General features: G+C 33.6%; 1 protein-coding gene across 16 annotated transcripts in view; it reads left to right on the top strand.

Moving 5' to 3' along the window:
- Positions 1-25,186, top strand: part of AFDN (afadin, adherens junction formation factor) — a 100,885-nt gene extending 75,699 nt beyond the window's left edge. For 7 of the 16 annotated variants that reach the window (XM_081940888.1, XM_081940890.1, XM_081940879.1 and 4 more), the window contains 12 exons: positions 5,902-5,967; positions 6,099-6,172; positions 8,490-8,608; positions 9,541-9,735; positions 10,228-10,319; positions 10,415-10,603; positions 11,853-12,875; positions 14,167-14,202; positions 16,094-16,228; positions 18,599-19,112; positions 22,433-22,514; positions 23,005-25,186. In XM_081940888.1, coding sequence (XP_081797014.1) covers positions 5,902-5,967; positions 6,099-6,172; positions 8,490-8,608; positions 9,541-9,735; positions 10,228-10,319; positions 10,415-10,603; positions 11,853-12,875; positions 14,167-14,202; positions 16,094-16,228; positions 18,599-19,112; positions 22,433-22,514; positions 23,005-23,149 — 2,670 coding nt within the window. In that variant the 3' untranslated portion in view covers positions 23,150-25,186. The remainder of the gene's footprint in view (positions 1-5,901; positions 5,968-6,098; positions 6,173-8,489; positions 8,609-9,540; positions 9,736-10,227; positions 10,320-10,414; positions 10,604-11,852; positions 12,876-14,166; positions 14,203-16,093; positions 16,229-18,598; positions 19,113-22,432; positions 22,515-23,004) is intronic. The other 9 variants (XM_081940892.1, XM_081940880.1, XM_081940883.1 and 6 more) reach the window with 5 other exon arrangements.
- The last annotated feature ends 221 nt before the right edge of the window (positions 25,187-25,407 follow it).

Consider the following 25,407-nt stretch of genomic DNA (forward strand, 5'->3'; position numbering starts at 1 on the left):
AATTAACTCTGTCTCGAGGCCAATTGGACATAACAATACCCAATCCTGGCTAATCCTGCAAAACCTCCTAAAACAACAGTTCAGGTAAGACCAACTGTCATTCTTTACCTCACAGATGACTAAAGGTAGAATCCCAAAAGCTGAAAATCAGTTAAATATGCAAAATCGCTGTTCAGGTGAATGGGCACATACTTGGGCTTCCCAAGATTCCAGGTGTCTAAACTCAACACAACAGGATTGTTTGGACACTTGGTTAAGATCAACACTTTTCTCACAGACAAATATCTGTTTTGTCTTTCTTCTTTCCACTGCCCCTAGCTTTTGAATTAGAGACAGTTTTTGCTGATGTCACAGCTAGAAGTTGAAATCCTGGTCAATTTAGCTAAAATATGGATGGTTATAGATTAGAAACTCCACACACACACACACACACACACACACACCCAAAAATCAGGAAGAATACAACAACAAACTAGTTACATATTGTTGTCAAGAAAACTATATGAATATGTTCATGAAATCATCAGGTTGTATTCAGATTATTAGAGGCTTTACTTTTAAAATATTTCATTGGCTATACATCTATATTGTCCAAGCAAGAAAAACTTGCTTATTGATTTTCAAATTTGTAGCAACCTGAGTGTAATCTAAAGTAAATCCTTGACTCAACAGTTTTCACCCAGCAGATGGTGCACTGCTCCAGAATTGAAAAATACTAAATTCATGTAACTAAAAATAAAGCACCCCCTAATGCAACATACTGTTTGAAACTTGGTGTTTTTAGATTATTCTGTAAATGTATTTTTATTTATGGAACTATATCCTAAGTTTTATGTATACAATGTTTAGCACTCAGAGGAAAGATGGGATATAAATCTAATAAGGAAAGAAATACATAAATAGCAAATGAACAAATGAAATTTCTTGTTATTGATTTTCAAAGAAGAGTTCACATGGATGTTGGTCTGATATTTATTTCTCTTAAATAGTATGTAACTAATTTCTAAATGTTATTCTGGCAGTAATATTGCACCACTGAAATGAATTTGCTGTTTTTCGTCTCAAAAACTATTAACTCACTGAACATTTTGCATTAAGATGCAAACAGAATACATTGTAAGGTTATCTCTGACTTCTAGAAGTGTTTGGTTTTGAAGAGTTCCTAGAATAATTTATTAACAAGTGAACATTTTCACTACCGTTTTATAAGTTTGATATATTATTCTGTTCTAGGCTCCTAAAATTTCTATTAATCTGATCACATTGATACATTTTTGTTTATTTATTAAGAAGCAGGTTTTGGGAAAGTATCAACAGGGAACCAGGACTGTTTTTCTCTTGTAGGCAAAATTCCTCTAGTAGAGAATTAAAACTTAGTTAAAGTAGCCTTAGTAGACGAGAAGTACATTTTTATAATTTTAATGGGATTAATGTATAACCATCTTAAGTATTTTAAATGCCTCTTAAATGTCTGTAATAAAGAGTTGATAAATATCAGACTTTCTGCTAAAGAGATGGTACTTTTAGGTGCTATTATCTAAAATTAAAGAAGGAGAAAATTGCAAAGGGATGTCATTGGTCTTAATATATTCTGTAATGGCATTTTAGCAATTCAGAAATATCTGGCAATTTGAAATTGTTGACTTCGTGCAAATTGTTGTCTGCTCTTTAAAACTAATTTCTGAACTAACCAACTTTAAATCAATTCAATCACTACATCACTTTCATGTTTGGAATAGTGAGATTCCACTGACTTTACTGCTAAAGAAGACTATACTTCTAATTCATAATATGCCTGAAATAATAACTACAATATCCGATCACTTTTCAGTTAACAGGGGATTAACTAAAACTGTCATTTATAGCGAATGACAAGGATGTGGTATTGGATCAAATGTCTAAAAGGACAACTATGTTTATGTTAGGATATTGTTTACAACATTGGCATTCTATATGAGTATAGCCATTCTGAGCTGAAGGGCAATAGCTTTAATTCCAGTGTGTTCTGAGTGATTTCCTACTGTTGCTGTGATGATTTCCAGCGGCAAACTAGATGCTGACACATAGATGGTTGCTTACCCATAATAGTACCAAGAAGCACATTTTGGGTGGCAGAAATTTTCTTATTTGGGGTTCAGGGATAATAATGCTCTGAGAGTGAGGCCAAAATTTAGTAGTATTATGTCTAAAATATGTTTTGATGTTAAATGCTGCTTAACTTCCAACCACACTATGGTTACATTTTATGAAATCCAGATGAGTTGGAAGCAGTGTTTGCATGCAGTTTACTTTAGAAATATATCACTTGGAGGAGGAGGGAGGGAGGGGAGGAGCTAGCATTTGATTTCTTCAAATCTAAGAGCCAGCACTTTACTTCCTGTTTAATTTGGATTTTCTATATCTTGTACAATAGAGTGATTGATTTTTTTTCTAGGCAGTATCTTTTTAATAAAGCTTTTAAATGAAAATCAGAGTAGCAAAGCTGTGTATGAGTTGGACTATTATATCGATCGTAGCTAGTGTTGATAGATGTTATGCAGCATCAGTTCCTGGCCAAATTATCCTGCTGGGTGTTTTGGAAAATCTAGCAGACTGAAAGTTGTGGTTAAAGTCTAAGAAACAAGTGAGGAGTTATATTTTCTGGAGTTACAATGTGGTTTTCAGTCGTTGGAAGAACAGAATCCTTGGTAAGTCTCTACAGGGAAAGTTTCCTTATAAATTTATAGTTTTAATATTCCTGCTAATCTTCCATTTAATCCAAAATTGTTTGGCAAATGAATTTGGAGCACTGCTTTTATAACATTACTATCTATTTGAAGCTATGGCATTAAAAAAGCAAATGAATTGAATATAAAGCTTGTTCCTATTATTTGATATTAAATGAAAAGTACAGTTGCAGGGTTTAATTTCTATAATTTGTAAGTAACTATTATTGTATTAAGTGTTGAAAAACCAGGTCTAATTTAAGCACTTTTCATGTTACTTGATAAAATGGAAGTACATTTAAATCCTGGACATACAAAATTTGAATAATTTGACATTAATAAGCAAAATAATTAACAGACTTTGCAAACGTTCCCATTTCATAAATTTTCATCTAAGTAAAATAAATGTTGGCATCATTTGATTCTGATGTTAGACAACCAAATTATTTTAAAATGTCTTAACAGGTTATTTAATAGATTGACAACAACCAATTTTATCTGATCACATTTGCTATTCTTTGTTTTCAGTTGCTTTTACAAAGAAAGTGAAGAAAAAAGAAAAATCAGTTTAAAATGATTGAAATTGTAAAGAAAACCAGGGGGAAAATTCAGTGGGAAACTTGAAAAATATTTTATATTAAATAATCTCAAAAAGACCTTATCTATGTTATATGTGTGTGAGTGTATGTATGTGTGTGCAGATGTCTATCTGTCTCCATGTGTATTTTTATGTATGGAACAGCATAACTAGGAAACAGCATAATGTTAGGCATGCTTATTTGTAGGCATGTGTATGTATATCCACAATAATTGTGTTTAATACTTACAGCTGAAACCCTATTTTTATTCCAATTCATAAGAAAGATACAATTGCACTTAACTTGTAAACCTTCCCTCTTTTTAAAGTTCTTGATCACATTTGATTTTTTTTTAATCCTGAGATTTGTCTTACTTTTCCTTTCAACTTGTCTTAACTTAAAATTTTCAGTTAATATTGCATTCTGTTTATTATCCTCTCTCAAATAATATATAGAAGCTGGAAATTAGTATTTAATCACTTGGTTTTTAACTCAGATAAGTAACCATTGTACACACACTTGGGGAAAGCAGATAAATTCATTAGAGAGAAATAAGGTTTTCCTTAAAATTTGTAACAACCGCTCACCAGAGAGAGGAGGCAGGCCATTTTCACTGGAATTGCTTCCTCTGTACTCCCTTGCATCATCTGAAAACTACTTCTACTGTACAGATTTTTAGGAGGAAATTGGGAAATTAATCAAATGACATCTAATAGAAGAATCTTTACCATTTATAAGGAGCTATTAGGAATCTTCATACTTTATTATGTTTTGGGATACATAAGGCCTTATAAAAGTAGCGGAGTTATATCTTTTTCTAGTTTAGTTCTGGAGGGAGTAATTTTTAAAAATCCTTTGAACTGATTTTTCTGTCACTTGAATTGCTGAGTGTTCATGATTTTTTTTTCATTGCAATATTAAAACATTCCTCTGGCTATTAACCTACAAGCTAGTTGGAATTCATCTCAAATGTTACACATCAGATTTCTACTTATGAAATCTTGTTCTACTCTGACCATTCCACTGCAACTGAGTTAATCAAAGTTTACCTTGCAATATTTCCAATGAAAGGGATATGGCTGTTGCATGCTAAGCTTGTGCAGTATTGTACTTCGGATTTGATGACAAAAATCATTTTGTAGCGTGCAGAGGTGCTTGTGTACTTGCCTTATCAGCAACTCTTTAAAGTACTGTGAGCTTTACCAGGATTGTTGTGATACACCACTGTTCAAATACAAAACGCTACCTATTTCTAATGTATTGCAGAGATGTTCTTCACTGATCTTCAGTGCTAGAGGGAACTCTTTTCCCCTTAAATGCTTATTAAATACAGAGTGTTGTGTAATTCTGAAGAATCATCTTTTTATTGTACTCACTTGAAATGTCAAAATATTTAAGGAAAGCAGAATCATATTCTTACTGAACATTATTTTAAATGAAATGTGAATCTACAAATCATGATGGGAGTTGATATATTCCAGTGGTAACAGCTGTTAGGAAACCTTTAATGATACATTAATTTAGTGGCTGTGAGCAATTTCTCTGTGAAAATGGTCAACCCATTTATCATCAGAGTTGGTTCAGGTGATTTACCTGCTCCCTTTCTTCTCTACCATTGCACCTGTGTCTTTCCCCAAGCTATATAATCAGTGGAAAAAGACAATCATCACAGACAACGTATACCATTTTTAGACTAAATGCATTCAGAGTTTTTTTTACTTAGGAACATTGTTGAAAACGTACATAAATTGTCAAAAAGTTCCTTAGACTGTACAGGAATTAAGTGTTTGCATTGGCTTCTACTGGAGCAAGAAGCAACTATTGCAAATGCTACTACTTGCACCCCAGTTTCTGTAAAGGAAATTTCTCATAATTGATATCCATAACCAAAACAATAAAAAATTATAGTACAGTTAGTTGCCGACGGTCTGAATTAAGAGCAGATAGTCCTGTTGGCTACATGATCATGGTAATGTCTTGGACAACGTTGGCTCCCTCAGCTAAGAAATGGAAGTAAACACTGCCTCCTAGAGTTGAACATGACTGGACAGGGGAAACCTTTACCTTTTCTTTTAGGAACAATTTACCTTCAACTTTATAGACTGACTTCCAGATATGCAATTTCTTCCATTCCAGTCTGAAATACAAAAACAGCAGTAGTGGCTATCCTTGTTAGAATTCTTAAAAGTCTGTAAAATGTTTTATACATATGATAGTTGAGATGGCTTTATTACTGACACTGAGGTGATGCATAAGATGATGGTAAATTTCATAGAAGTGTGTAAAATATTGCTGGAAGGAATAAACTCTCCAGAGGTTGCTAGCTTGAATTCCCACCATCTCTCATTATTAAGCAATGCTACTTATTTTATTTTGTTGCTAAAACTGTGTTGTCTTCTGTAGTGTATTACAGTAAATGCATTATATTCTACAATATATTTATAGTTAAATATATTTCCTAAGACTGCTACAACTCTTTAAAAACTTACATTGTGAGCCATTGTATGGATATTTGTAAATAAGGGGATCTAAATCAGTTAGACCACTCTCTTATAAAATGTCCTTATGATTATAGCCTTAGCATTTTTTAAAAGAAAAATTGCTTTATATTTTTTTAGGGTGCTGGTCAAGATAAACTTGGCATTTATGTCAAATCTGTGGTAAAAGGTGGTGCTGCAGATGTGGTTAGTATTATTTATAATTATTGTAAAAAAAATATTTTGTGTTTTAATTTCAAATATTTTTAAACTGCATGAAATCTATTTTCATCTTTTGTGAAATAATAAAACTATTACTTTGTCAAATATGTAACTAGGATGGTCGATTGGCTGCAGGGGATCAGTTGCTTAGTGTGGATGGGCGCAGTTTGGTTGGACTTTCTCAAGAAAGGTATATCATACTCTGGAAATTGTAAACATAGCAGATATTTACATAGCATTATGTAAAACAGGTGTGCCTTGTTTGTTTTCTGTATTTTTTCTTCCTACCTATTTTATGTTTCTCCATCATAGCTCAATTTATTATTGCACATACCATAAAGGCTGAAATGCATCATTTTCACCCAGACCTTTTTTAGTATAGATATATAGATAAATATATGGTGGGGCCTAGGACAACTTGCCGCATCCATTTTGTTGTGCCCATCTTGCTATGGCCAACTCACTACGTGACAATTCGCCACAGCAAATTCCATGTGGGATAACTCAATGCCATAAATGTTATCCACCACTGTTCCTTTGACATTATTTCCATGGAAATAATGTCAAAAAAACAATGGAGGATAACATTTATGGTAGCGAGTTATCTCATGTGGAATTTCCTGCAGCGAGTTATCCTGTGGTGATTTGGCCACAGTGAGATGGCCGTGAAATGGCTGCAGTGAATTGTCCCATTCCATATATGGTAGTCCTTAAAAGTTAGTTAACTCTTTTGATTTTTCAAATTATACTTCTTCATTTATTCATTATGGAAAATGGTCCAAAGTTACATATTTGTGTCTGGCAAAAGTATGTGGGCAGCAGCTTATTGCCTCCAGTGTCTTTTAATCACCTTAATCACTACATTAAGATTCCAATAGAATTTGCTGGTACATTTCAAAATTTATATCCCATCAATGATGGCAAGCCATCCCTGCCCAGGGGTAGCAAAGCAGGCATAAACTGCTTTGATACTGCCACTATGTTTTACACATGGAGTTAAATTTCTTATGCTGGAATACTATGTCTATCTTTTGCCAAACATGATGCTTTTTATTTAAGCCAAAAAGTTATGTTTTGATCTCATCCATCCATAGCTTTTCTTGTCTTTCACAAACTGTAGGCAAGTAGCAGTGTTCCTTTTTTAGAACAGTAACACCCTTGCAGCACTGCCATGCACACTATTGTTGTCCAGTGTTCTTCTGATGGTGACTCTTAGGACTTGAGTGGGAACACAAGGTCAGAGGTCATATTTATGAAGAAATAAATAGCAAAAGGGTACACAAACGTTTTAAGCATTATTGTAGCTTCCAGTATTTCTGGAAGTTATAAAATGTGTGAAGCATATCCATAACTACCTCTCATCTCTGTCCATCTTTTGAGTAAGAGATAATATAATTGAGTAGTATACTTGAGCATTGTATTGCAGAATTTAGTACCACTATTTGAATTTTAAGGAGAATTAAACAACTTGTAACTTACTGGATCATTGTTTCATTTTCTTACCTAACAAAGAGGACAGAATGACCACATGTGGGCAAAAATACAGAATGGGATCAACTTCTGACTTCCTGTCGACGTCCCCATTGATATTCCTTGTGGGAAGCTGGCAATAAGCATCAGAACTTTCCCTTCCCTTCCAAAGAGCATGTAGCCCAGTTCAAAGTTACAAAACAGATACAACAGATATTTTAGTAGTATATAATTAAATTATTTTTGCTGGGTTGTGAAAAAGATATGGCATAATCCACTTGTTTTTTTTATTATGATATTCCTTATAGAATCCAAAGGGCCTCACTAGAACTCAAACAGTGCCAAAAAAAATCAGTTCTTGTTCCTAATATGCAAATATCATTGTTTATAAATGAGTCTTATGCACATAATTATGGGAAATAAACAAAAAAGTAACATTTGATTTCAGGTGGTTTGTACCTAAATCAAATATTACAATATTTTATTTAGATATGGAATGGAACAGGGCTTTTTGTTTCAATTGTAGACCAAACTGCAATTGTTTCAGGCAGAATTTTTGAGGCCGAAGGGAAGGGAACAGAAAAATGCCAAAGGCATCAGTAACTATAGCTGAAGGCAGACAGGAAAGAGAGGGAGACAAGAAAGAGAGGGAAGATCAAGAGATGCACAGGCTAGTGTAATAATCTAAGCAACAGAAGTGAGAGAAAGTATGCTTTGTACTTACTTGCCAAAATTATTCCAGGGTCCTTGAATGTTTTACTTCAGCCAAAGCAACAAAAACATTCTGATGTTTTTTCCTGCTAAACTTAGCCAGATAGAAATTATTTGCTAAAATTACAAAAATAGTTTCAAGGATTTGATGTGTTTCTTGTATTTCTTTTCTATTTTGTAAATGGTTCTATTGGATTCTCATAAATAGTTTATTTATATTCATTGTGTATATTTTCCTACTGACTAAATGCTTTGAATGTGCTCTATAATAGTTTCTTATTACTAGTTCTTGCAAACTCATCATTGTATTTCCAAATTTTACTCAGAGCCGCAGAACTGATGACAAGAACAGGAACAGTAGTCACATTAGAAGTGGCAAAACAAGGAGCAATTTACCATGGTTTAGCAACATTGTTAAATCAACCATCTCCAATGATGCAAAGAGGTAAACAACTAAAATACATTTGTCCACATATAAAATCTACATTAAAAATTAGTATAAAAATAAGGGATATTCAAGTACCTATATATGTGATGTGATATGCTAATTGCTCTCTCCCTCAAGAAGGCTAAAATGTAAAGAACCAGTTAGGTTCTGCTCTAAGCAATAACATTGAATTGGCTTGCCGCTTCCTTTTCTCTAAGATGTTTTTTCAACATTCCATATTAGTGTACTGCTGTAGAATTTTCCAGTGGTCTGCATTTGATACAAACAAGTTTTAATCCTGGAAAGCTTTTTCAGGATTAACCTGCTAGTACCTGCTTTTGAGTATCCATGGCAGGACTTGCAAGTATTACTATGCAAGCATCTTATTGTTTACTCTTAAAATCTTACTGAGTTCAATGGGATGCTTAGTCTTAATTCAATGGGATATTTAGCATTCCATGTAGGATTGCCCTCTTAACTGAGTGGGATTTATATCCTCAGAATAATATCAACACTTCTTTCTCATTATAATGATCTGATGAAAAAGCAGAGATTTGTGTTGTAAAGCAATTTGAATGTTAAGAGGTCTGTTTTTTCTAATGATATTATTTGGCCTGTGTAAAATCCATCTGAAGACAATCTGCGTAATATGCTACTGTTAGTGAATTTTAGCTGTTCTTGAAACTCTCAAGCAATGATATTTTTCAACTATAGAACATGGTTGTAATTTTAGTAGAGAAACTATGAATATAATCTGGAGCATTATGTACGTAGTATAGACGGGAGAAAGTCAAGAGCATTCCATTTGAGTTCTATAGGACCAGGAAATGCAAGCAAATTTGCAACTATTTTTTTTTTGCCTCTTCATTGCAGACCAGAAGAATTGTTATGTCTTTGTCTCTCCCCCCCCCCTTTTTTTCTCTCTCTCTCTCACACACATTATTGTTCAGTTTCAGATCGTCGTGGCTCAGGTAAACCCCGACCAAAGAGTGAAGGTTTTGAGCTATATAACAATTCTGCTCAGAATGGATCACCTGAAAGCCCTCAGCTGCCTTGGACAGAATATAATGAACCAAAGAAATTACCAGGGGATGATAGACTGCTGAAGAATCGAGCCGATCACCGATCTAGTCCCAATGTAGCAAGTAAGCAAGCACCGGCTTACAACTGTTTCTGTGAATTTACACCTGAAATAAGTCTAAACATTGGAATTTATATAGCTAATTATCATATAAATTAAATTAGTAAAAATGAAATTTATTTTCTTATTAATTATTTAAATAATCTATATTTATATATGCAGCACTCAAACACTGACCCTGGCTAGTACATCGGTATTCCCAATATACTAGACTTGGGAACAAATTTAGATGAGTAATTACATTCATACCACCCTCCCACAAACAAACACACAGGAGCTCAAAGCCCAAGGGGAAAAAAATCTAAATTTTACTGCCCTTCTGAAGACTGACAGGGGGAGGGTCAGCTACATCTTATTGGGGAGACTGTTCCAAAGGGTTGGCACCACAGTGGAAAACATCGCTAAAAAAGAGCTAGTAAATCCCGTGTGTCTTGTTTTCCTTATTTGAATGTTGATTTTGCATTTGTTAACATTTAAATCTCCTTGCTCTCAATAGATCAGCCTCCGAGTCCAGGGACCAAAAAGGCTTATACTGGAGGAACTACAAATAAGATAACTTCAGTGTCTACTGGAAACCTTTGCACAGAGGTTAGAAGTAGTAAAAAAAAAATACCTGTCAATATTTATAAAAATGTTTGATATTATTTTTGACATGTATAACTGATCTTTCCATATTTACACAGGAACAGGTACTACCAGCTAGACCTGAAGCATATCCAATTCCAACACAAACTTATACCAGAGAGTATTTCACATTCCCAGCCTCCAGGTCTCAGGATCGAATGGGTCCCGTTCAGAATCAATGGGCAAGTTATGAAGAAAAGCCCCAAATTCCCACTGAAAATAATCACTACATCAATAATGCAAATCAGGTTAGAAATAATTTGCTTCATCATATTAGTAGTTTGGAGATTGTAAATAGAATAAGAATTATAACTAGGACTGGTCAAGTATTTTGTTATAAAAATACCTTCATATTTTATTATATTTTGCTATACCTAAAATATTTGGCCAGCTTCTAGACTACAATCCTGCACTCATTTATATTGTATTTGAAATCTGCAGCTTGCTTGTATTGTGTTTGAAAAGCTGTCAATTTATATTTGGAGTTGATGGTTGAAATGCATGTCTGATTTTTTTTTAAAAAAAATCACATTTAGAGCTTTACAAAATATAGAATGCCTGGTTTATTTTTATTTTATTTTAAATGTGTAAGACATCACTAATCTGTCAATGAATTTTAATATGTGCATTGTATTCAGTGCTTTTGGACTAATAGAGCATAATAAATGCATTCATTGAAAACAAAGCATTTTAGGTCATAATTAAGGTCTTTGAAAGAGAAGTAGAGACATGTTGCTTTTGTTCATAGCTGCCAGCTCTTCTATTGGGTCTGTTTTGTATTTAAAATAATTGTGGAAGTACACAGCAAAGTTTGCAAAGCTTATAAACAGATTAGAAATTTTCAGGTATGTGGTATATTATTATTACATTTCTATACAGCAGTTTTATTTTGTATTTAGTACTGCAGAATCTTTGAAGTTAGCAGCATAGTATTTTTGGCATTGGAGCATTTAATAAGGAATTTGTGCTTCATTTAAATAACTTTCAGCATTGCAGAAGGTAAAAAAATGAACAGGAAATTAACAACAAATGTGTGTGTGTATGAACAAATAGTTCCTTTTTCTTTGCAATATTGGTGTGTGTCTATAATTTTAATAAAAGTTGCCAAAGCAGTGGGAGGAATGACATGTTAGTTATTTATGTAAGCTCTTAGACCTAAATATTTCTGGGAGCACAAGATGTAAAAATGATAATAGCTTGGCCTTATTCTGAGGAAAAGTATACAGCATAGATTCTGCTTATGTTGAACATATGCCAAGATAGTTTCAAAATCTTGTCTCAGGCTGTTATAGAGTTTGTTTAACTTGATTGGAAAGAAAAGCTGAATGTAAGGCTTCAAACTTGTAATGTATTACCACTTGTTAAAATGCTGATTTTAGAAACAAATGAATCAACATTTCATAATCATTGTTCAAAAGTAATAAGCTGCCATTTGGTTCTTGCTGTATGGCCTATTAATATGTGGAAACTAATGTTATATTCTTTATTTTTTTAAAGCGTGTAACCCGTTCTCAAGAGGAACTACGGGATGATAACATTTATCAGGCAGAAAGGAATCAATTAGAAGTTGCCATGCAAAAAGATATGGGGTATATTGATAGAAAATCAGATAGCGATCCATGGATGAATTCTTCTGTGGATTCTAGCACATCAAGCCAGGAGCATCTAAACAGTTCCTCTAAATGTATCCCCTCTGGATCTTCTTTAACCAAAAGTGGACCTGGCCGTTGGAAAACACCTATAATTACTCAACCAATGTTGCTGGCAGTTTCTCAGTCCACAAGGACAGACCTACCTCCCCCTCCCCCTCCCCCACCAATGCACTATGTAGCTGACTTTGACGGACTGCAAATGGATTTACCTCTCCCACCACCACCTCCACCTGCAAATCAGTTGGGGCCACAGTCGTCTCAGGTTGCTGCTGCTGCAGAGCGCAAAAAGAGAGAAGAACATCAGAGATGGTATGAAAAAGAAAAAGCACGCTTGGAGGAAGAACGAGATAGAAAACGTCGAGAGCAGGAAAGAAAACTGGGGCAAATGCGTGCTCAGCCAGTAATGCCAGCTCAATCATTGCTTCCTCCTCTTCAGCAGGGGAAACCGGAGAAGCCTTCAACACTGCAGAGGTCTCATGAGACAGTCATTAGAGAATTGCAGCCCCAACAACAACCCCGAACCATTGAACGAAGAGATCTCCAATATATCACCATAAGCAAAGAAGAGCTGTCCTCTAGTGATAGTCTGTCTCCTGATCCCTGGAAAAGAGATGCTAAGGAGAAGCTGGAGAAGCAGCAGCAGATGCATATTGTGGATATGCTAAGCAAAGAGATTCAAGAACTTCAAAATAAGCCAGATCGAACAGGCGAAGAAAATGACCGCCTGCGCAAGCTCATGCTGGAGTGGCAATTCCAGAAACGACTTCAAGAGTCAAAGCAAAAAGATGAGGATGAAGATGAGGAAGAAGATGATGACATTGATACTATGCTGATTATGCAACGACTAGAAGCTGAGAGAAGAGTGAGGGTAAAACGAGAGAATCCGTTTAAAAATGCATTTTATTGGCTAAAATTCCTGCATATTGCTAGCAAAAATATAAATTAGTTCTCTTTATAGGATAAAGGAGGACTGGACTCTCATAATGTCCCTGTCTTTCATTGCATATAATGAAGTTGACTACTCTGATTTGTCAAATAAGTGGTGTTGCAAGCTATTACATAGAAATTGCTAAGGGGAGGTAACCAGCTTTCAAGTTCCCTTTTTTTCAAAAACAAAATCCCTATTCTTATTTTTTTATAATCTTAATTTGTGTGATGCATATGTAATATTCCAGAACATTAGTGTAGCTTTTTAAATCTTTGACCACTAAAAGCTGTTTTAAATTTACGTTTCATCTGTTAGTCCATAGCATAATAGGATTTGGAATTTTCATTCCAAGAGTAATAATGTTGTCTGTATCAGGAAAAATAGCTTTCAAATCTGCTTTTAAGAATACAGCTTCAAAAACAATCCAATACTTTTTTTAAAAAAAAAGTATCAGGGGCTATATAAATAACATTGATAAATGATCAAATTATAACAGCAACTTGACTTCAGCAACTTGGGTGTTGTTTTTTACAACAATGTTACTTTCTACGTTATGCTTCTTTTCCTGTTTTTAAAAGCTTTACTTTCCATTGCTGCTTTTAACACATTTTCTTGCTAAATGCAGTTTTGTTTTTATTTATTTCTTTTCTTTTCTATACTGAAAATTAGATAGATAAAATGAATGTAACAACTATCCATGAAATTGTTGCTAGTTCTAATGTTGCCATTCAGCTTTTTAACCTAACTGTATGGATAAAAATCTACATACCGTATAATTTTAAAACATGTTATCTTCATTATTGAGCAGCTTGACATTACTATTATCAAATTTGCACCATATGCTTTGTTAAACTTTTTCTAAATAGTTGCAAAATATAGTTTGTATTTGTTTTGCAGAGTTTTAGAACTCCCATTAGATCTGCTCCTTATTACTGATAATTTAAAATAATACAACCAGTTGGCCATTTTTCCACAATACTCTGTTCTCTTGATATCATGTAAATCTTTAAGCAAAAATAGATGAATTAACAGAGTGTACAGAAAATATATTTTTTAAAAATCTCCTTTTCTGATTTAGAGAGATTTGCTAGCATATTAGACTGTCACACTGACTTTTATTTTTATTCAGTTGTAGTAACGAATCAAAGAAAATGATTTTGGCATAGTGCAACCTAAATTTATCCTTATTTTCACTGTGCATCTTTCTTTTTCCTTCTCTTATTACCTGCAGCAGACTGCTTTGCCAGCAATCTCTGTTCTAGATTTGGTATGTTCTTATTTCTTTCTCTTCGATGCCTTTCCTTAATACTTTTTTTCTTTTTCTTTTTAATTAATGATAATCCAATGTGCATTGGATATTTGTTTATCTTTAGAGTGCTTTAGGGCAAGAACTAATATATTAAATTAGTGGTAAGCAAGAGACACTTACCTAATGCTTGAGAAATGCTCCTAATTTTTTTCTCCTACTTTTGTTTTAAAGTTGTATTCTGTTTGCATATTTTACTTGTGAACTACTAATTAAATGAACCATATATTAACAATTTAACATATATCAGTAATTTGAAAACATTTTGTACAGGTGAGTTTCCATTGTTCATTTCCCCATGCTTTTTTTAAAAAAAAAAGATTTCTCTAAATCATATATTTTAATGTATTTTAGCATTCTAATATATTACTTTTCTTCTTATTTAAGCTTGTGATAATTTGACATTTATAGTTAGTTTTAATGATTTAGTTTTTGGAATAGAACTTTAGGGTTAAACCTTTGAACTTAGATGATTTAAAATATTTTTACAAAAAAAATTATTTCACACTCATTGCTGTTACCTATATTGATGGAAGAGTAAAACTGTATGTTACACTAAAAGCATAAATATATATATGAATAGTTTTATAATAATTTCATATGTTTTAGCTATTTTATTAACTCAAAATAAGATGTACTTATAAGTTTTATTAATCTATTATTATTATGACAGATGTTAAAGGAATCAGATCTGAGTAAATAGTGCAATATTCAATTTCCCTTTCTTAAAACTAATCATTTTGAGTATTAAACTGCAAACCATAGATATTACAATTCAACAACGTAAAGTTTTCAGTGTCTAATTCATACTTACTGAACTCAATATATTTAAAAGTGCAGTTGAATCATGACACAAGAAACCTATCAAATGGGATTATAATTAAAGATTTTACCTCCTTCCCTTTTATAAAAAATACTAATTTAGATTTCCCCCCCTTTAAAATAACACCACTTGGTGCAATGTTTGGAATTACAGTATAATTTTAGCTGTTTTAAAAAATGTGGGACAGAGTCCAGTAGTTCTCCTTTATTCTTTTGTAACACTTCTTCTCACAGGTGTTTAAAGGAGATGATAGTCATTTTTTGAGGAACACTTTTCTGGAACTGTTTAAGATGTTTGATAATTTAAGATTATTTGAAGCAGCTAGAGATCCTTATTTAATGTGATTAAATATTTGCACTTTGAAGCATGGATTTTCATTACTTTTCCTATTTTACAGAGATTCCAAATGCTCCTTTGCAGTAAAAAAAAACATTACTATATGAAAAAAAGAAATCATGGGCAGCTTAAATAACTGATATGTTGGGTTTACTGTCAAGATCAGAGAAATGTTATCTAGTGGGAAAAGAATAGAAGCTTATCATTGGCCATAGTTTGTGCATCTTCCCAGAAGAACAATGGTAAAACATAAGAGTTTGAACTATAAAAACAATGTCTCAGAACAGAAATTACTACAAAATCTATAGCATGGGTATCCAACTTTTTAGCTTGCCTGGGCTGTATTGAGTGAAGAGGAATGGTCTTGGCTGCATATAAAATATACAATATAGTTAATGCATATAAATCACATAAGGTTAAAATTTACAATCTTGTGGGGCCACATTACTAGCTGTTCAGGTCTGCATTCAGCCCATGGACCACGGATTGGACAGCCCTGATAAATAGCATTTCTTCAGGGGAAAATACATTTCTTTTTTTAATTTTCTTTATAAGATTTTTTCCCCCCAAAAGGCAAAAAAACCAAACTTTTTTTAAAAGTCTCTTTTGAACAGTAATGGGTATTTTTCTTCATGAAATATTATTTCTGTCTTCGAAAGGATCTGAGATAAAACACAAGAAAATCTTCATTAGTTACAGGATGAGGAGCGTAGACGGCAGCAGCAATTGGAGGAAATGCGCAAACGGGAAGCAGAAGATAGGGCCAGGCAAGAAGAAGAGCGTTGTCGCCAAGAGGAGGAGCGGACAAAGCGAGAGGCTGAGCAAAAGGTTTCACTCAGTCTTCTATAACTTTGTATACTTCATTTAAATTGGTTTGACCCGCTGGTATTACTAAGTCTTCAACAAAGGGAGGGATAGAATTGTCTACAGTGGGTTTTGTGGCTCTTAACATGTACTGTATGGGATTCTGTACACTACTTAAAATAAAAAGCCAAGCTGACCCTATTTGTAGATTTGCAATTTAAGGAAAAGAAAAATATATTTCATTATTCTTCAAGAGGCTTTGAGAAGCAGCAGTATATAAACTAGTAAATGAAATCCAAATAAAATGAAAGTTTATATGAAGCTGGGAGAGTACAAGAAAAATATAAAGACCTCAGATATTAAGCATAATGAAAAAAATTCAAAATGAAATCCCCTCCAGGAATTAAGTCTAAAGGGATAAAATTATTTTTAAAGCAATAAGAATAAGTTTTGAAATCCTATTTTAAAAAAGGTAGAAAGAAAAGCTATCAGATTTAGAACCATTAAGAACTTAATTAAGAAGAAACCATATCCAATTAAGCAATGGCACTAAGTGGGTTTAAATAATAATTTAAAAATCCCCTCTGTTCATTAAACAAACAGAGGGGAATGGATAGTCTGATCATGAGATGTTTTGGTTGTTAGGAAAAATTTTAAACATGAAGGAATCCCAAGAAAAATATTAACATATAATATTGATTGTAGTTCATCTTCCTACCAATACCATTGTTAATTTTCCATGTCCCTCCCATTTCAAAAATATATGATATTGTGTGATACCATTCTAATGATTGAAATCTCATCCATTTGTTCCAAATGATAAATTTTTGAAAAAAAAATAAAAGGTTAATATTAATGAATGAAACTATGGTTAGGCAACATACTGAACTTCACTATCCTTCAGAGTCCCTACCAGTATTCTTTTAATTTAAAGAAAAGTGAAGAAATGGCATTGCTTGAAAATAAAAAATGGAATTGCTTGTGTTTTGTATGGAAATAGACTACTGGCTACCAAGAAAAGCAAAGGTAAGCAGGGTTGAAAAATGTTTTTTTTTCTCCCCTTAGAGGTAGTGATGGAGTACAGCTTCATCGTTTTAGTAAATTGACATCCTATGTCTAGTAATGGGCACCATAGCTTCAATTTTTTTAGGGTGGTTGCTATTGTAAATATGCTTTATGGCTTAAAAAATGCCTAGCCCCCTTTTAGGGAAAAAATTGGATATAAGTCAAGACATGGTTTAAGAATCATTCTATAGGAGTGATCCTTCAGTGGTGTCTGTCTGTGCATAAACTCCTATGTCCCTTTTAAGGAAAGCAAAACAACAACAAAACGATTGTCATTATCTCTGCTCTGCATGTTGGGTAAAATTACATATAAAAGCTGAGCTAAGCCTGACTATATTCTTTCTCTGTGCAACCCTTTCTGCATTGTATTTATAATGCTAAGAGGGAGATGGATGTACATTCATGTAATTTCAGACATTAAACTGTAATTGAGAGTTTAATGCATCCTGGCATTCAGTACAAGAAAGTTTATGAAGTTGTTGGTATTGAATATCCCTTGTTTTAATAGCAGCATACAGGTAATCTTTGATTTATAACAGTTCATTTAGTGGACTGTTCAAAGTTACAATGACACTGAAAAAAGTGATTGACCATTTTTCAGTTACAACCTTTGCAGCATCACGTGATCAAAATTTTAAATGCTTGGCAACTAATTCATATTTATGACAGTTGCTGTGTCCCAAGATCATATGATCACTTTTTGTGACCTGACAAGCAGTCAGTGGGGAAGCCAGATACACTTAACAACCAAGTTACTAACTTTTCAACAGAGGCAAGAAAAGTCATAAAATGGGGCAAAACTCACTTAACAAATGGCTCCCTTAACAACAGAAATGTTGGGTTCATTTGTCATAAGTCCTGTATTTCATTTGCAAGTTTGAATTTCACATTTCGTTCTTTCTTTTCACTTTCTTCTTGATATTCCTTGAAACTTTAATAATTTATTGCAAGTTTACCTTTTTCAGTGTAAATATGTACCTTATCACTGAACAAGAATCCAAAAATAATTTTGTGGTTTCCTTGATGCTGTATTTCAACCCTGAACCCCCAATTCAACCTGAGCCAGAAATATTCTCTTCTAAAGATGGCTGTGCTGACATCAAAACAGGAAGGGTTCTGCTTGATTTCTTCCATTCTGTCCCACTCTTGCTCTCAAAGTCTACATCACCCAAAGTTCAGAAGTTAACCAGTATTTTAGAGCAGGAAGTGTGATTTTCTTCCTAGATAAAAAGAAAAAGTTAACCAAATCTTTTCTAGTGTGGAAATTTCCATTTGTGCGTTTGGTATTTGACATTTGCTGACATCCTTTTATTCCCTTTGGTTCAACAGAGGCGACAGGAGGAAGAATATTATAATCGCTTGGAAGCAGAGAGACGCCGCCAGCATGATGAAGCAGAACGGCAATTGCTGGAGCCTGATGAGCCTGGTCTGTACAGACCTCCGCTTCCACGGGAATATGAATTCCCCTCCCCACCCCTTTCATCTAATGCTCCTCCTCCCCCACCTCAACGAAACACTTCTTACCTCAAAACTCAGGTCCTCTCTCCTGACACGATTTATACTGCCAAGTTTGTTGCATACAATGATGAGGAGGAGGAGGACTCCTGTCTAGCAACAGGTCAGGATAAGTACACCAGTACAAGAAAGTCTTGCAGTGACCTTCCTCCTGTCCCCCCTAAGCCACAGCAGCCCTCCCGCCAGCCACGCCCAGTCTCAGATGGCCTCTGTCTGTCCAACTCATGTCAGCCCTCCGCTGTCAATGCCAACAGTACTGCTAACAAAATGAGCCAACCCCCTCCCCCGCCACACAAGCCAAGTTTCATCAATCCCAGCAACACAAAAGGTAGACGGAATATTTTAATTTACAATCTCTCTGAAAACTCTACAAATTTCCCACTGAAGTACTCTTCTGAACAAAATCACTCTCATGATTTTTTCTTACTTGAATCACAATCTTGGGCGTGGTGATCCAACTCTCAATCTGATTTGTTGCTATAAATTTTATTTTAAACCTGTGGTCTTTCCATTTCTTTATCAAATTCTATCATTCTTACTTTCATATACTGAAAGCAAATGATTCTCAAAATTTCACTAAAAGTACTGTTGGGTTTGGCTTTTGATCTACACCTCTTTCATTCACCATTTTTTAAATTACTATTATTCATTGGTCCATGGTGCTTTCACATTCCTGAGGTACATGTTTCCTGCAATAAGGATATTTATTCACTGTGGGAAGCAATGGGCTTTTGCTTATTACTTGCCATGTAAGCAGTGTGCAAAAGGCTTTGAAAGTATATAAACCAACAATTACATTTGAAGTGAAATGCTACCTGTATGTTTTAGAAAAAGCAAACAGCAGATAGATATAGTATACTTTTTTGTGAGGTTTCTACTACACATTGCTCAGTACTGAAGTAACTTTCTCTCCATTATTCATGTTGTTTTGCTTTATCGTATTTACATGCCTCACTTTCTTCTTTTCCCTTCATCATAAAATATGTAACTGAATAACATTGGCCACAAGTAGATCCACTAGAACTCTGATGTCAAAGAATTACAAAGCTTTAGGTCATAGCTGGTTTATACTTTGACACATTTTTGGAAGAAGGTGGAGCATTAGTGAGTTTTGGGAAGCTTGCTATTTTTCAGCTGCTTGTTTTGTTTTCCTGTATAGAAGTAGACACTTAAGCAAAAAAAAAGTTCAGTAATAATCAAAAATTCTCAAAATGGACCCTAGTTTGATCCTGGCTTAAAGGAAGTTCCACAAACAGCTATAGGATTTCCCTGTTTGATCAGTTCCTTCTAAAGGTAGTCAAGGAATCATGGAAAAAGGCTGTAATCTAAAATGGGTTATAGCAGACAATTGCTCTTTCTATAATAAAACAAAGCAGATAATAATGCTGTTGTTATTATAGTTAAGATGAGAAACTTCAGAATTAACATTCACTTCCTAAATATAATGTCTCCCCAGATTTTGCCAATCTTTATATTTTGGAAATGCTATATTATAAATATGTGTATAAAACAGTGCAATATGACATCATCACTGTTAAATAAACCAACAGCTGAATGCACCCAGAAGTGCTTATTTGTTGCTCCACTTCAGCTTGGAAGTATTTGAATGGCAGACTCTGTCCTGGGCCCCATCATGACCAACACTTTGAATAGTGGCTTGGATGAGGATGCTGAGGAGACTCTTAAATTTTTTTGATGATGACACAAAGCGATGAGAAGCATCTAATACTTTAGATATAGTTGAAAACATTTTTAAAAATGGTCTAGAAAGATTGAGCATTTTGCTGAAATGAGTAGATGGAATTTGACAGAGAAATTTAAAAAATCCCTTTCAGTAGGAAAAATGCAAGGCACATTTGTACAAGCTGTCAGTTAGTGGAATGGGCTACTAGATGAAGACCTTCACCAGAGGTCTTCAACTAGAAAATAAATGGTTATCTATCACATCGTGCACTGGGCAAAGCATTGTACTAGATTGTCCCCAAAGTCTCTTCCTACTATGATTCTGTGCTTCTGTACCTAATAATCCTTATTAAGATATATAAACAAGCTAAGGGTTGTTATTCAAAAATGCCATATAATTTGATGTTTCATCTGTCCTCAGTATACAGTCTATAACATCCCATTATAACTATTTAAAAAAATTTAAGTTTATAAACAGGTCACATATTCCATTTGAACTTTCACTCTTCTGTGAAGGATGTCTGCCTAAAGTAAAAAGCTCTTTGCACATAATGCAAAATCACTACGCAGCTTCTCTCTTCATCTCATTAACGCTCATATTGCTGTCCTTAAACAAATGTATGGCAAACTCTGCTTCTGCGAAATTAAACTTTCCCAGCTCCTTCCATTAGATTGTTGGGATTACTTTAGAAGACTGGCACTCCTCAATTTGGGAATAAAATGTGAGCAACTATAACTAATACTAATGTGGATGAGGTTCTATGTTTAGATAAACTTTTCAACATAAAGAAGATAATCTTAAAATTGGACATAAAGCAAAATGAATTTCTAACTAACATATTATTAATATTCCGAGTAGATTCCTAGTGTTTCCCTAGATGTTTACCTCATTAATTCAGTTTCACACTTAATTCACTAAATTCATAAGCTCACTAAATTCAGTTGAGATGTCTTAGAAGTATCTATGCATTAAGTTCTCTTTAACTAATTGTTGGGCACCAGTCTGATATTAAATACAGCTTTATACAGCTGAAATCTGTAAAATATTTAAGTTGAATAACTAAATGAAGACTACTAATGGAAGGAATATATATATAATCTGCTTTTGTGAACAAGGCATACAAGAAAAACACATGCAGTATTTAAAAACTAAAAATATTACTTGAAAAATATTACTTGAAAACGCAGATGTTTTGTGGGCAGAAGAGATGGTTTTACTTAACCAGTACAAACAGCAGAAGTGAGAATCTATGAAATGTGGGGGATGAGTTGCTATTTCAAATGCAAATGATGTGTTTAATCTTGTGGCCTTTGGGGAAGATTCATTGGTAGTGTAAAGGGTTTGCTGTTTTTGCTATTGTGTTTGTTCATATGAGAGCAATGTATAAAGGTGCAGTGCTGCAAAATGTATACAAAATAGACATTTTAAAAATAGCATTTCTAAATAGGCATTGTAGAGTTAAAGATTCATTGTGGACTCTGCAGTTAAAAGAATATATTGGAAAGTTGTCATAAAACTACATATATATTCAAGTTCTGCACATTCTTAATATCTTATAATCTATAATTTGGGAAATATAAAGGCAATAGTTCCTGATGTTACTGGATGTTTTCATCCAGTCTTATAAACAGGAAGGCTAAAGCTTATTTTGCAATTATTCATGCAAGCTGCTTAAATTTCATTTAAATCACTGGAATTTTGGCAATCTGTATATGCAAGATTTGGCAAGTTTAGATATTTATTTCATATGCATTTGATTTCATTTATATTGTCCATGATGAAAAGTTGTCATTTGATAGAAATATTTGCCGTTATATTCAGTTTTCAATAATTTTCCCTTTCTTATAAGGGAGCTGGTAGTGTTAGGAGATTTGACCTGAAAGTATAGTGTTAGATCCATTTTAAGCACTGCACCTTTTGAGAAAAAAAAATGGTTATTGTTATTTTACTTTCTTTTTACAAAGGCTCAAACTACACTGGATCTACTGGAGCACTTGCAGGTTTACAGGAACCTTATTCAGACTCAAGAGAGAAGAAATTGAAATGGTAAAATGGAAATAACTTTGCTTTTAAATACTGCTCTATTTGTAGGAGATATTAACATATACTCCTGGTTGATGTTTAGTAATTAAAGGTTTTTAAGGATCTAAAATATTTTGAAACATAGCAATGCATCCAGTAAGAATGTTTAGAAAATATTGAAATATTTTAGAGTAATGATAGTTTATATGTAGAACTCCAGAAGCAGGGCATTGGAATCATCTGGAATGTGAATCCACCCTATATAAAATATTTTAGGTTTCCTAATAGCTACACTAATGTTTAACAAATGCTCTAATTATATGAACTATTTAATGATGAAAAATTGCTATTTGTTTATTTGTCCATTTTTAATGTTTATTTAGTAATTAATATATCTGATTTTAAATAAAAGGATGTGAATGTTATAGACCAAAGCTAATGAGAAAAACAGAATAGCTGCACTTAAAATATAAGGTATTTTCATAACATTGAATATTTTTTATATTTCCTGCAGTCAAGATACAGATATACCTGGTGCACCAGAGAACTTGACTTTCCGGGAGCGACAAAGACTCTTTTCACAGGGTCAAGATGTGTCTAACAAAGTAAAGGCATCTAGGAAATTAACAGAATTGGAAAATGAATTAAATACAAAGTAGGATAACGTCACCATATCAAAAAATCAGAAAATCTCTATGGAACCAGAGTTGGGCAGTTCAAGGAGGAGAAGAATCTCATACCAAATGAGATCATTCTTTTCCATCTGGACTATTTCTTTCAAAACTATATGTTGCAATAGCAAGAAAATCAATTATTTGCCAAGTGCTTGTGGTTTATACAATTGAGGCACTGTAAAATATATTTTAATTAAATAAATCAAATGTCATGTCCTTTTCCACATCATTGTCCTTCAGCTGCTTTTGGAACTGTCTGGAATTGTTGCTTCCTAGTCTTTTACAAAACATGTAAACATCTGTTAAGCAGAAAGAGTGGATGTAGCTTGAACTGCCTAACTACCATTGCTTGTTGCACTGTGGGTTTGATACAAGTGTAAGGTATTACAAACTTTTAAGAGATCTTGGGAGCTAGTCTTTCAGATTAGTAGCATAATAGAGAACACTAGTATTAGGGGTCCAATTTCTATAGATAAACCCTTGCTATAAACACACTTGATTATTAGAAGTAAAAGGGCTCCATTATCATGTCCATACTAAGCCACATAGAGTATTCTATGTACACCTAGATTTGGGACATTAAATACTTGACTGGTTTTGATGGCAGTCCAGCAATGTAACAAGATATGCGTCCTATTTTTCCCACTGTCTTATCTTACACTGAAGTATTAATCACTTCTAAAACTTGAGTTTTGAAACATTGATAAGAATTTAAAAAATAAGTAATATTGGACACTGGGTATGGTGGTGTGTGCGTGTGTGCGTATGTATTGTTTTAAAGCTATTCTGAAATGTTACACTAGCAATATGGAATAAACTTCAAGTGGTAGCTCCATTATAGCCAAGATAAAACCAAAGTTAAATATTCACAAATGGACTAAATATGTCAATTATCAGTAGCAGGAAATTAAGCACTACACGCAGGGGAAATGTGGTTACTTGTAGCTGCAAAAGGAAAGAAAAATTGCCTTTCATTAAGAATTTCCTTTGAGGGAACCTGGCAATATTCTGATGGCATGTCAGACATTTGTATAGAAAAGTGCTGGTCAAGGTACCTCTAGTTAGCTATTATTCTTTTTCTTTATATTGTAGAATTGTAGAAGATGTTGGCAGTTCAAGCTATTTTACATACTATGTTGCAGGATTATTTAATTTTTAAATGGTTGAAATCTGTTTCACCCGCTGATCTTTCAGCTATATGTATAGCTGATGTTAAGAATAAAGACCTCATCTTAGTTTGTTTTCGCATTGTGTGATGCTTAAAACAATATATTGTGATTCTAAACAAATTTTCTATTTGATAAAGTCCTTAATTGGGTTTTAGATGATTTTTCTGTATAATATGTTCTCTTATAAATATATATTTAGGGAATTATGCACACTTCCAAATGCAGAGGGTAGACTTTACTGCCTTAGAAATCACTTTTAATAAGAGTTGTATGATAAAAAAATAAATGCAAGTTAATGATAAAATTGGAGTGTAAATATTTTTTTTACATAGTTCAGGTTTCTTATTTGAAAGTGTTCTTTTAATGTTCACCTGTTAAATATGAAGTAGGAGATTAAATTGGTTGAAAGTGTTAATGAAGGATCGCATGCTTGTTATGTCTGTTATTCAGGGAAAAAGGAGGTGTCCCCCAATTTATCTTGAGAACACTAGATATTCTGTGGCTGGAATACTGTTGCTGCTAGAATTTGAGGAAAAAAATATTAATTTACTGTGGAGTGGATTTGAACACTATTGGGCTGGGGCGGGCAACTATGGCAACTTTACGACCTGTGGATTTCAACTCCCAGAATTCCTGAGCCAGGAATTCTGGGAGCTGAAGTCCATAGGTCGTAAAGTTGCCATAGTTGTCCACCTCTGCTTATTGGGCATTCAAGCCATGTGAATATGAATAAAAATGCTTTTCATAACTATTGGTGCATTATGGAGAAAACAACATAAGAACTGCTGTGGTTTCCCATTTCTACTGTATTTCACTTGCAACCTATTTTTAATAAACTTTGTATTGTATTTAACTTTGCACTGTATAATGTCTGACCAGGAGTATTTGTTCATATTATTCAGACATATTTTCTGTTGCAATATTAACACTTGCTAGGAATTATAATCTGGGAGAATTAAACCCCAGTGTTTAATTGAAGCTATTGGTTATTCTATGGATAATTAAAATGACAAACTATTTTTTTAGCTAAAGATTTTATGAAATATTTGATTTCCAATGCACAGTCTTTATTAG

The sequence above is a fragment of the Natrix helvetica genome, assembly GCF_964273705.1.
Source record: "Natrix helvetica genome assembly, chromosome: 2".
NCBI lineage: Eukaryota > Metazoa > Chordata > Lepidosauria > Squamata > Natricidae > Natrix > Natrix helvetica.